This window comes from Coturnix japonica, chromosome 4 (assembly GCF_001577835.2).
Source record: "Coturnix japonica isolate 7356 chromosome 4, Coturnix japonica 2.1, whole genome shotgun sequence".
Taxonomy (NCBI): Eukaryota; Metazoa; Chordata; class Aves; order Galliformes; family Phasianidae; genus Coturnix; species Coturnix japonica.
In genome coordinates, this window is record NC_029519.1 from 46097785 (window position 1) to 46111134 (window position 13350).

The 13350-nt window shown below is 40.2% G+C and overlaps 1 protein-coding gene across 1 annotated transcript in view; it reads right to left on the reverse strand.

Moving 5' to 3' along the window:
- Window positions 1–238: 238 nt before the first annotated feature.
- Window positions 239–13350, reverse strand: part of LOC107313524 (transmembrane protease serine 11E-like) — a 38486-nt gene continuing 25374 nt past the window's right edge. The window contains exons 6-10 of the mRNA XM_015861846.2: window positions 9348–9386; window positions 6172–6367; window positions 5241–5500; window positions 4401–4543; window positions 239–3058 (exon numbers count right to left, since the gene is read on the reverse strand). Coding sequence (XP_015717332.1) covers window positions 2897–3058; window positions 4401–4543; window positions 5241–5500; window positions 6172–6367; window positions 9348–9386 — 800 coding nt within the window. The 3' untranslated portion in view covers window positions 239–2896. The remainder of the gene's footprint in view (window positions 3059–4400; window positions 4544–5240; window positions 5501–6171; window positions 6368–9347; window positions 9387–13350) is intronic.

Genomic DNA, 13350 nt, shown 5'->3' on the forward strand with positions numbered 1-13350 from the left:
CGAAGGTTCAGATTTAGTCCCAAATTTACACAGCACTAACTGTGTTGAAATTCCCATTAGAGTATTTTGGTATTTTAGAAAAATCAACATCACGCTTCTGTTGCTACAGAAATGTCTGTGAAGCTCCAGCCACTGTCAGAACCAAATCTCCTAGGAACAGGAATGAACAGAAAGAACCGCTGTTTCATAATAGTCTTACAGCAAACTAGAGAACGGTCTGTTCTGAATCAATCACACATTTCACCATAGTTATTATTAAAGAAGAAAGGACAAAAAAGGAGCAATTGTCTTTAAATACATTTAATGTTATGAAATATATTACCTTTATATCATTCAAATCCTGACTAAATCTTAACAACAATAAAATGTTTTTAAAAATCTTTTTCCTTAATCACACAATAGTCTCTCTCTCTTTGTTTAATTCTACAGCAGAAAACAGAGTCTTCATAAATAAAACACTGACATGGAGTATAAGACAAACCCAGGCCAGACAGTTAAAAGTTTGTGAAGAAAAGTGCATCTGGCTGGCTCAGGACTCCCTGAGTAAGGTAGACATTCTCCCACACGCCTCTTGGCTGTTTGGCCTCTCACAATAAAACCTGAAATAAAGGCTGCCTTTCTCATTTTAAAGGTATTAAATACATGTTACTTTCAGTGTGAGGTAGGAACCAGTTTAAATGGATTATAGATAACCCGGGCCTTGACCCCTTATTGCTGCCCCTCCATTTGTAGGCAAAATGGTAGATTTAAGTGGAAAACAAAGCCTTACATCTCTGTGAAAGTGAACTACAGTTTACTTTCAATTGCAGTTCATCTGCTGATTATAAGGAAGGGCTTTCAGCTTCAAAACAATAAGAGGCACAAAAAAACTAGGTGTAATTTCTTTTTCCCATTCTGTTACAGAAGTGGGACCTGAACACTACAAGTAAACAGTGTTCCCAAGTGACCTAATCCTAAACTCTACAGTTTGTATTTAGCCCAGAGTAAATTCTTAGTTTAAAAATAGCAGCAACTCAAAAGTGCATAAATTACAAACTTCATCAATAAATTAAGGAAACAGATTTGCTGCATCTGACTATCCTCCTAACTGTCCCAAGATCCTTTTCATTTTTAAATGAACATGGAAAATCAGAAGAAAGATACTATTATTTCCAAAGCAAAGCTGAATTCTTTCTGAGACAAGGCATCTTCATTTTTGACGGTTGTTTGTTTTGTTGTCTTGTGGTGTTTTTTTTTTAACTAAAATTCAAATATACAGAAAAAAAGACTGGAAGGAGCTGAAAAATAAGACGATCTCTCTCCCACCCCTTTAAGGCTTCAACACAGGATTTAAGGATTCTGCATAGGATGTGTACATTTTCGTTCAGGGTTTGAGTTTTCAGGAAATGCTAAGCATCCTATTCCCATGGATTCTGATTATTACAGAGCTTGCACAGTAGAAAGGCTGAGGAGAGACCCAGTCCTGAGCAGAAGAGGAGGTGAGATGCTCTGGAGAGATTTTCAGTTGTTTTAAGTTTAGCTGTGGGGATTGCAGCTTCTTTCATGTCTCGTACAGACTCCCGTGAGTCCTGTATTCACAGCCTAAAAGCAGTCCTGTGGCCATTCAAAGACAGCAGAAGGAGACAGTACTGGATTGACATTTTGGCACCATATATTGAAGGCCTGGGCTGTAGGGAACAGTCATGTCACTGGACTCCCTTCCACCAGCAGTCTAGTAGATGTGCAAAGAGGTAGGAAAAGTGCTTAATCTGCACATAAGGGTAGCATTAACTCTGAAGTTTTCATCTGGACTGTTCTTCAATATGAAACTGCTCTTCAGACTCATAAGACAGGATCATATTTATCCGTGGCAGAAATTAATCCATCAGTGAAGCAAGATGGTTTATCGCTATTTATTTTCTTCGCAGTGAGATTACTGTTGCTGGCTGGTATGCCCTTGGAAAGCACACTATTTCTTGACTTGAAGTAAAAAGGTAGATCCCAGACTATGTGTGGCGAGCACTTATTTTCCTTGAGCATAAATTTATATGCTGGGTTGCATTCCAGTGAGCTTGTTGGTGGGGTCACACGTTACAAATAAAGTTTGGTAGAGCTAGTGCTTCTGTATCATTCGCATGTTGCGAGTTGAACAGTCTGTAGAGAAGGGGATTCAGAAGTAGCAGCACAGTGTTGCGATACAGCACTTTTACAGTAGCATTTTCGTGTAACTTGAACTTCATAATATCTACCAAATTTTTTCTATTAAAGAATGTGCTTTATAACAAGAACATCAAACTTCTGTCTTGTCCCACTGAACTAACCGCAAGCACAGAAATCCTCCTCTTCCTTCGTTAGGACCTACCCTCAGTCCTGGCGGATCCACTGTTAGCTATGAAGACCACTGAGCAGGGTGAGTATCCAGGGTCTCAGATGCAGTCTGTGCAAATGATGATCTCCAACAAGAATAATAATCAAGGGTTCACTTTCCTAGAAACACAGCTGTGACAATATTTGCTTCACTGGAGGAAGAAGGTTCAGCTTCCTTTATGCTTAGAGTGTAGACATCTCCAGACTTAAGGCATATCTGAAGAAAAATTCTTATTTCCTGAAAAAATGTTTGTGTTTATTAAGGAGGTAAATTGCTAGCTTTTAAATGTTAGTTTAATAACACCTGTTTATAATTTCTGATAAAAATGAGAACGCTTCAAAGCTCGAAGATGAGGACAGCAATCTCACACGTTTAGCATAAATTCACAAGAGCTTAGGATCTCTGACAGCAAAGATGCAGGCAAAACTTGCTTTGACCAAAACTAATAGGAATACATATACTTTAAAAAAAATAACATTTCACAAGACATACAGACAATTATGAGTTAACATGTAACCTATGTAATTATATCCATTTTTGATTTTGGAATTAGATGCCAGTTTTTGAGGTAATCCAGTCACGGAAATAAGTCACTCGTGTGTAAACTCCAGGTTTGTTTGGCTTGGCACATTCATCTCCCCAGCTCACTATTCCCACGAGGTACCACATCAGTCTAGAATCTGGAGTAACCAGTGGTCCCCCAGAGTCTCCCTGGAGAAAGAGGAGGGAAAAAAAAAAGAAAGAAAGATTTAATAAGATTTAATTGTTCTGAAGGAAAAATATAAGTCTCTTCATAGACAAGAAGGTCTGGTACATCCAGTAAGACAGAAAAGCAAAGCAGTATTTCAAGAGCTGCCATTTGTGCAGAATTCAGGCTGCTTATGAAATTTGAGTCTGCAGTCAGTGGCTATTTCCTGTTTGCCATGAAGTCTCTTGACCTGTCTGTGATTGTACAATAACCTTTCATTAAAAAATCCCCTTCTGGTTTTGTGAAGCATTCCTCAAACTGCTTTGCCTTCTCCTCATACAAAGTCGGGGGGTTTTTTGTTTGTTCTTTCAGTAACCACTAGCCTTTCAGCAAACTCTTTTAGTCACTTGCAGCAATAACATTTCAAAAAGGATTTCATCAGAAAATTGGTCTTCTAATTAGATAATATCTCCTTAAGATATTAGTCACTCTCATAGGCTGAATTCAGATACTGTTAATAGCATGACACAGTAATAATAGTTCAGTGGAAATCTTGCAGGGTTAAAGGCGGGGGGTGGACTCAATGATCTCTGGAGGTCCCTTCCAACCCCTACAACTTTGTGATTCTGTAATTTTCACACAGCAGAATAAATTCCCCGTCATCCAGAAAAATGCATTACTGAAATACACAGCAGCTGCACCCTTCTGTTCAGGTCTCTTCAGTGCTGAGTGGGACTGGAACAGAGGAATTAGGTCTCCACGACTTACCTGCAAGCAGTTTAGTTTAAATCCATAGGACTGAGATTCTGGAAGGGGTCTGTTTTGAACCAGCACTTACAAGTGTATTTTTATGAGTAACATTAATAGCAGTTGCCATTTGAAAAGTTATCCCTATGGAAGTATTTTTGCAGGTGGTAACATTTTTGTTCAAACACCTGCAAAAATATAACCACCTGCTACTTGCTGCTGTCCAGTAAACAAGGGTCTGGTGTAGAATGGCAACAGCAAAGGAGGAATAAAGTATTAATATACAGGAAGCAGGTGCTATTTTTGAAAAATGGTTATATTTCACAGGAGATATTATGAGAAGCAATTGGTCTTACAGCAGCTATTTTGAGTTACAAAATGAATTTCATCCCATGCCATGAAAGGTTTATGTTCTGAGTTTTACACTAATTTAGCTCCTTCAATATGGATTTTATGTGCTATATAATGTTAAGAAATGCTACCTCTCTCTACATCTTAATTCCTGTTTAAACAGAGAATATTTAAAAGGACTAATATGCTGTTAATGAAGATTTGGTCAGCCAAATACTGGAATCAGCATTAAAATAGTTTTCCTTTCTAGTTTTCAGCTGTGGTTACCTGACAAGCATCTACTCCTCCTTCCAAGTACCCAGCACACAGCATCCTGGGTGTTATGTCCCCATCATACACTTCTTTTCTGTTGCAAGTATCTGAGTCTATAAGTTTCACTGTTGCTTCCTGAAGAGCGTTAGGAGTTGGACCTGAGGGAAAGAGTAGTTCGGGCATTAACACAATTGCATTTAATGTTCTCTTATGAAGCACCAGCTTAATCTGGTGTAATACAGAGGTGTTACTTCTTACTCTCTCTAGGTTGGGCCCTTAAGGAAAATGTACATACAGTGCCACTTAGAAGCTGTAATATTAAGACAAAACTAATGATTGCATGGTACACAGTGCCCCAAGTGTAACGCTGTATTGTACAAATTACCTGTCCATTTGGGCAATGATATGGGATCAAAGCATCTTGGTTCTATTGCTAAATGCATTCACAGCTTGGCCTGGTATGTGTGAGTCTGGAGAAATGACCACATGCAGCATACTGTGGAAATTTTCTTGAAAGCCCGCACAGGTCTCTGTAGCTTCTGGCTTGAGCTGAGAGAATATTTTCTTAGGCCCTCCAATAATACATGCATGGCTTGACTACCTGTCTCAAACATCTATAGTATAAAATGGAAAGGCTGGGAAAGAAGAGAGCATTTATGCTGTTTTCTGCTTAAGTGAATAGTGACTCTCTCTTTGTCAAGTTTAATTTTAGAGCAAGAAACTGCTGCTCACTGTTGGACAAATCTATTGCGTATTGACAAAAAATTAGGCTTGCTCCCATTCAACATAGAGCTACCTGTTCAGTAGTAAATCAGCACTATAATACATGGGTTGCTTGGCAGAGTTTGGACTCACCGTCATTGGTAAGTGCTCCCCAGCCTGTGATGACAGCATAAATATTATATGGAAAAGTCTGAGATGGCTCAGGCAGGCAAACACGGTGTATGTTACTCGTAAACTCAACTTGTTTAGAGAGCTTCACAAGTGCAATGTCATAATCGTGTTCTGGGTAGCGATACAGTTCGTGAATAATAATAGTCTTGACTGATCGTTTCAAGGTTGGTGGCTTCAGAAGAGCTCCAAAAGTAGCAGTCCACTTGTGAGGGTGACTCATTCTGAAAAAGGTGAGAGTGCAGTAAATATTTGGCTGTAAATGCAAGTACTCAGGAGATTAAACTTGTCAAGAACCTTTATGTTACAAACCCTTCAAGCCAGTTCCCTAATAGATTCCTTAAGGCATCCATCACTTCCCATAACACTGTGCCCCATGTAATTGTGGGCTACTGCTAGAAGAGGGCAATCTTGTACTCCCTTCTCAACCATGGTCTTCTACTCCCTTCAACTTCTCATTCTTGATCTAGCCACTGTTTAGCCACAGGGCGTATGTAATCAGTTCGAAAAGCTCTTCTGCTAGAAAAACCGCCTTCTTTACTCTTTCTGGATATTAATAATTCACTCAAACAGCTGTTTCATCTTACACGTCCTGCAGCTTCACAATGACTGCACTTGAAAAAAAAAGTTCTGAGAGTGGATGCCTGAATGGAAAGGTAGAAATTTGGGCTTAGAACTTCTAGTAGAAGCCTGCAGCAGCAGCAACTTAATTGCAATGTGAAAGAGCATCTTTAGAAACAAGTGATGGGTCTGCCCCAAACCTAATCTTTTTTCTCCTCCAAGGCAGAAAACTGTTCTCCAGGAAAGACTTAGGGGTGTGCTGTCCATCTGGAAAGCCCCACAGCTTGACCCAAGTGGTGCACATTCAGCTGCAGGTTCTCAGCTGGGAACTTACTCTCTGAAGCAGTGAGCGGCAGATACAAGCCATGTGTTGCTGATGAGCGTTGCACCACAGCGATGGACATTATTGTACTGCAAACTAGCTTGCCAAGGCCAGTCTCCAGTCTCTGCAGAAGACAATCCTCCAACTATTCGCAAGGATGTTGCTTTTGCTATTGACTTGACTGATCTATTCTGCCGTAACCCGCAGACTGTTAAAAAGGAAAACAAATATATGTATTAGTTACTCCTCTGTTTAGTAAACATGCCTGCCAAGTAGGTACTGTGGAAAACAGATGTAAACAATCACACACCACTAGGTTCTCCAAGAGTATACCATCAATATGAAAACATACCTTCCACCAGTCCCCAAAACAGAGATCCTCATGCACAACCCATTCTGTTAGAAGACTGAATGTACAACTGACTATCATGGTAAACCATGATGGTCAACAATTCAGGCTGAGGTGAATCAAATCAAGCTCAAGAATCAAAACCCTTCACCACACAAACAGGACAATTCCCAGATCTAGGGATTGCCAACTCAAATGTTTCAGATGATTTGTCACGAGAATACAACATGAATGATGGCAATCATCCAAGCCACGGGTTTTTCCCAAACACACATGCAGCCTACATGTGTGTACTAAGTAAGTTGTTGCTTGGAACCAAGCAATCATACACTGCACATTGCACAAATGGCAATTTGCAAATGAACCTTGAGTGTTACTTCAGGCAAAGAGCAACATGCCAATCCAAGCCAGAGACTTAAAAAAAAAACAACCACACACATGGATACCTCCAGCACGGTGTGCATCCATGAAGTATTATCCTCCATACCCAAATATGAATGAAAGTATCTCTGGTTGCAGCCACAAAATAGACATTCAGGAACAGCTGAAGCTCCCCAGTAGTTTTAGAAACTTCCTCAACTGAGGGAGCTGCTTCAGCTTTTCTCTCCCATTCAAACAGTGTCAAATTCATCTTACCTGGACCAAGACTCACTAGCTTTCATCCAGGCCCTGATTTCAGCTAGACATTAGGAATGTAGAGATATAGGACTATCCCGGTTGATTGAAAAAGAGACAGAGCTAAGAATTATTTGCATAGTGACAATACAAAACAAGCTATTGAACTGTCTGTCTCCCTCAGACAGCGACCCAGAGGGGGGACAACATGGAAGTCTGCAATACCTCACTGAAGAGATGCTAGCACCAGACCCTTGAAGTCCTCAGAAGGCAAACACTGGAGCCAAGCAGAGTGTAACCACTGCCCCTTCCTGCTAGGATCTGCACAAGGTGATGTTAACAGTACCTCACAGTCAAAAGCAGCAGTGATAACCCAGCAGATTGAAAGCTGTTCATAAATTAGGAAAATATCACACAATATCTAGAAGCCCACGGGGTCAGTGTAGTGTCTGCACTGTGATGGAATTTAAAACTACGAAGGAAATCAGTGGCATGTAAAGACACAGCTATAATTGTACAAAACTTCCCATGCGAAAGGAAAATGGTAGCGTATACCATACCTGGTGAGATTGTTTATAGTAGCATGTTTTCCCCCTGAAAACTACTGATAATCTTCAATTACTGGACCTAGATCTGCACAGTGCTATCAGCTACCTGTGTGGTCAATGTTCAGAACGCAAAGGAAAACTCACAGTTCCCTCAGGAACCCAGGAACACCAGAACTTAAAATGAAACCAAAAAGCAATGTTACTTCATCTTCCATTACTTGAAACCCATTTGAAAATGGCCTTTTACAGTTTTTCTAGCACTAAATAAGCTTTGTCCCTAAAGCTTAAACATCTTTAAAACAGACTACCTCAACATGACCCCTACAAATGCATCTTTAGAAGACTGATCACACTGTCTTACGTTTCTATAACAATTTTTATGCTACCAGCCATCCCAAAGACACATAATATTTTCATTATAATCAGAAACAGACATGACTTTTGTACATTTTCTCATTGTCCTTCCTTACTTCCAATACACACAAAAGGAAATTCCAATCTCCCAGTTTCTAAGAGCACACTGAAAGCCACAATTTCATACTCCTCTGCACATGCCCATTCCTACCAGCTATTGTGCCACCTTGCATTCACAGGGTGTATTACAGGCATCTGCCTGGTTGCCATCCTTAAAGTGTCAGGTATAAACCTCATCACTTAGTGCATGTATGGTTAACAATAGGAGGTGAATTGTTATGCTAAGGCATCAAAGACAAGCAATATATATGAAATAGAGTCTGCAGTCTCTCCAAGATGCAGAGAAGACTGGGTGTCAGCCCTATGCACACAGAATTAGATGTGACTAAGTACATGCTTTAATCCATTCTTAATAGAGATTGCTTTTAAGTGTAACCTGCTGAAATCCCTGATAAGGACTCTGTTACCTTCATCGCATTCTCATAAAGCTCTCAGCTAGCTGCTGTGCTTGATGTTAAAGCAGTCAGTTAGACCAAGCAATTATGCTTTTCTTTATTGGAAGTTGTCACCGTTCACTCGCTATTTTTACTACCTACACCTAGGAGCTATGTACATTTGTTAAGCTAGGATTATCCACACTTTTTAGCCTGCACATAAAAACATGGCTTAGTGCATGTGTGTCCAATGACACAAAATAAGCAAGTGTCCTGAATACCACAGTGCTCAGCCCTTGTTTGTTAAGTCATCCATTTCCTAGATAGCAGGTTTTTACATTTAAGATGGACCCTCCACCTTCCACACTGCTGCTGATGAAGACAGGATTGTGCCTTGGCCATCTGTCATCTGTAGAGTGATGCAGCAGGACCTGCGCATCTTCTCTCTGCACAAACCTGGGGATTTCTAAAGAGCTCTCTCTAAACTGCTGTTATATTAACAGGAGGACCATCTCCCTACAGAAAAACGGAATGAACTCAGAGGTGGGTGGGGATTTTTCCTAGAAAGGGGTTTCACTCCATTCATCCTGATTGCTTTGGTCAGTAGTGAGTGTTTTCCTAAGTACCCAAAGGCACTAACAAAAGGCTTCCCTATGACTAAGACTTCTCATCTAAGCAGGATTTTATCATATGTGTAATGCACAAGGACACATTCATTTGATAAGAGGGGAGAGGAAAGTCTTTTAAGAGCCAAGAAAAGTGCTTAGAGAATCTTAATGCTAATTAAAATAATCAGAAGTTTCTTAAGCTTAAAAAGCCCTCACTTACTGTCATTGAAGATTGCTTCTGCTCTCCTCCTCTCCACAGCTGAAAAAAAAAAAGAAAAAAGTCAAGAGTAAGGCCAAGAAAGCATAGACAAGGCTTATTTTCTCCATGATCATCCAGTTCCTGTGTCTACTTGAGTGCTGCCCAAGAGGCAGAGGTAGGCTGCAATAGGAGCCAGTACAGCTCATATGTGGTTATGTCCTTGCCCTGGTTGTCACAGCCCTGCTCTGTGGTGCAGTTTGATGTACTCCAGCCAGTCAGTATCCTTGGAGGTCCAGGCCAAAGGGCTGCTCTGGGTATGTGAAAATACAGTACACCTTGGCTGTCACTGATGAGCACTGGCTCAAGATACCCATCTCTGCACCTGCTTAAACAGCACTCTCTTTTTCAGGAGAGCTACCATTCCAGGCACCAGCAATCTAGAGGATAATCACACTTTTCAAAGCATTGTTAAATTATCCAGATGTTCTTGTACGGAACCCATAAGTTCACAGTCTGCAGATAAGTCTGCTGCCTTTCTCAGCTGATCTCCTACCTTATCCACTTCCTTCATTTTTATTTTCACTTTGCAGCTACACAGAATAATATCCTGGCTTGGATCCCAAACCATGCTGACCAGGACAAAGAATTTCTTTTGAATGCAGAGGGCTCTGCCTGTTGACTACTGTGCTCTCACCACATTTTGCTTGTGCACTTGACAGTCTTCCTGGTAAGCATGTTTGCAATCCGCTATCACTAGATAGATACCCAATCTTTAAATGACATTAAGCAGCTTATGATATAAAAAGGAAACCAAAGGACTGCAAGTGAGCATACAGCTTGATTGCAGGGAACATCACAGAATAAAGCCAGTGGCAGGACAGACATATGTGCATGTAACCACTGCTTTATTTTATAAAAATGAGGGGTGAGTTACAATTGAATGTTTATACAGTGACACAGTTTTATTCACCATTCATGTAATAAAGCCAGATAAGGTTTACTGGTGGGCAAGCAACAACTTGTGAGGACTCCTGTCAGTACAGGTGCTTACTTGCACCTAACTGCTGTGACAGAGAAAGGAGAAAACACTCAAGTACAGCTACTTCTGGGCTTTGGAAATGCTCACTATATTGCATTAATTTCCTTGGATAACATCGCTGTTTGTTGCCACGATTCCTTAGATCTGTAATAGTACCAGGTGGTAAAAGTCAGACCAACAGAGAGGTTTGGCAGTGTTGCAAAGTTTAATAAGCTAAAAAGTGAGGAAGGAATGGGTGGAGAGCCACTCTAAAGATCTGTCTGATTCATCTATGTAGTGATACTGGCAAGAAGTTCTTCAAAAAAATCTGGCCCTATTAATTTATTTCAACTCTGATAAGCATCCAGTGTTTTCCTGGAAATTCATTCTATTTTCAGTACTATTCAGCATTTGGGTCATTCTAATATTGTAAAGCTGGAAAATGGAAATAAACCAACAAGCATAATGAACAACAAAAGCACATCTTTTGCCTTCAAGTGCAATATTGACTTTTTAAAATTATTATTATTTTTTTTTTCTAACTCCTCTCTGGGTGGAGAGACATTTAACTCATAATGCCTAATTATCAAGCCTGAAGTCAATTATTAATACTTATATTATGTTGCAAAGCTAATCAAGAAGACAAAAGAAGCAATGAGCTTGTTCAAGATCAATGCCAAAAGCAATTCAGTTGGCATGTTCTCACTACACTGAGTTTTGCTATGAGTCACGCAGCTGTTTGGCAAGGCATCTGTCTACATCTCTATTTGCTTTTTTTATGAGGCACCTGAAAAAACCTACAGACCTCACGTGCGCAAAATCCTGCTCTGAGACCTATCCAATGCTTCCAGACAGGCTGTCACAGATGTTGTTTCTCCAAATACATTTCCAGATACACACTGTGAATCTTAGAACAGGATGCCTGTACAGATCTGAATTTTAGCATATTGTATCAAGACTATGCACTTTACATACTCTCTTTTCCACTCACTGCTAAAGTGCACTGACATCTGCCCATAAATTTAATGCTGTATTCATCAAGGTAGGGTCACTGCTTTGCTTTAGAGATCTGTCTGTTACAGTGTCCTGACTGCCTTTCTCACTCTGATGGCTGGAACAGAGGTACCAAAGAAAACGCCACAGAAAACAAAAACAAAGCAAACAAGCAAAAACAAGCCAAAAAACCTCCACAAAATAAAGGAAGTTCTTAAGAGGCAAAAGCAGGTAGCAGCGAAATCTGGGAACACATCACAAAGATTAAACTAAGGACTGAAAGACTCGGGACTTGAAACCATGATCCCAAACTCAGAGAATACGTAACCTGATGTGACATAACTTTCAGATAACATGAACCCACAGTAGGTTCACCACCATCAAAAGCAGAAATAGAGTTGCATGATACTTCTGAAAAAAAACAGGTTGCTTGCTGTCTCACCTCATGGGGGGCTTGCCTGTATTTGTTACTTGACATTTTTGGCCTAGCCAACAGCACATCAGTTCAGACTGTGCCAGCCAGCCTGTTGCAAGCCGTGCCTTGCAAGGCACGAGATGATTTCTCTGCCCTGCTCATTTACTAGTTGTCCCCAGTTGTTTGTACTACCAAGAAAAAGCATCAATTAGTAACAAATAAAACCTCATATCTCATCCCAGCTACATACAGCTGGAAAAATAGTTATTTGTACTGCGTTTAGGAAAACAGTGTTCAGGCTTCCACTGTAAACAAGAACAAGTTCAACTTGAATATGCATTGCCTACCTGCCAAGTGGAACTTGCTATTAAATTAAAGCTTGCTCAACTTATAAGAGAAAACTCATGTTTGAATTAAAATCACAGCAATCTACTGAAACACAGCTTAGAGAAACTACCTTTCAAAGGAGGGCCCTGTTCTCTAACTGGATGATCAGTTAAAATAGTTATTTTGTCTATATAGTTAACTCAGCCTTTGGACACACAGAAGTTATTGGTCTCAGTTTCACATGAATGAGAAAAGTGACCTGGTACAGTTATTATTTATAAGATTATTATCAGTAAATATCCTATTTTTACTCTTGAATACACAGCATGGAAGGAAAAGGGGAGTAAGCAAAAGTAGGTAAGCAGCTTGATTTTGAAAACATTAGTTTCACTAGGGGGAATTCACATTGGATGTTTGTTAGGAAAAAGGCTGCCCAGGGAAGTGGGGGAGCCACTGGAGGTGTTCAAGAGATGTTCAGATATTGTACTAAGTGTCATGATTTAGTGGGAAAAACTGGTGACAGGTGGATGGTTGGACTGGATGATCTCAGAGGTCTTTTCCAACCTTGGTGATTCTATGATTCTAATATCTCTACCCTAATGCTCTTCAATTATTTTAAAGACCATGAAGGCCCCAGGTACTGGAATGAGATAGGAATTAGATCAGTCCTTCAGAGTGACAGACTCAACCATGTTCCAAAAACCATAAATGAAAGGAAAACGTGAGTGCTCTGGGCTCATCAGTAATGACTTGCTCTTCTCTGGATACATATTGCAGACAACCTAAAACATACTCCTACTAGAATTGCTATAAATTCCTGTTGAGATACCAGGGAGTAATCTCCTTAGAGTTAAGCAGCCTTGCGGAAGTAGCATGCATAACTTAGAGACAAGTGACGCAATTATCATTCCTTCAGCAGGGGAGAGTTAACCTGGTAGGGACAAGACAAAAGCTCTGTACCTCTAATTGTCCCTGTCACCCTGCCCTTCCTTCTCTGCTCCTGTCCACAAGACCTGCCATAATGTTGGTGCCTTCCCCTCATCGCTGCCTTCAACTCCATCTTAATTATTCTCCATTTTCTGATTAAGAGAATAGCCCATCTTTCACCAAAATTTATAGGTCCAAAATTGATGATAATCTTCTCCTTACAGAGGATGAATGATTCTTTACTTCATAAACATCCCTCCCCTCTGTGAAAATAACATGCCATGTGTTTGTCAGACATTCACTGAAGCCACGTGCATGGCAATACGTATGTGCTTTTGGACCAG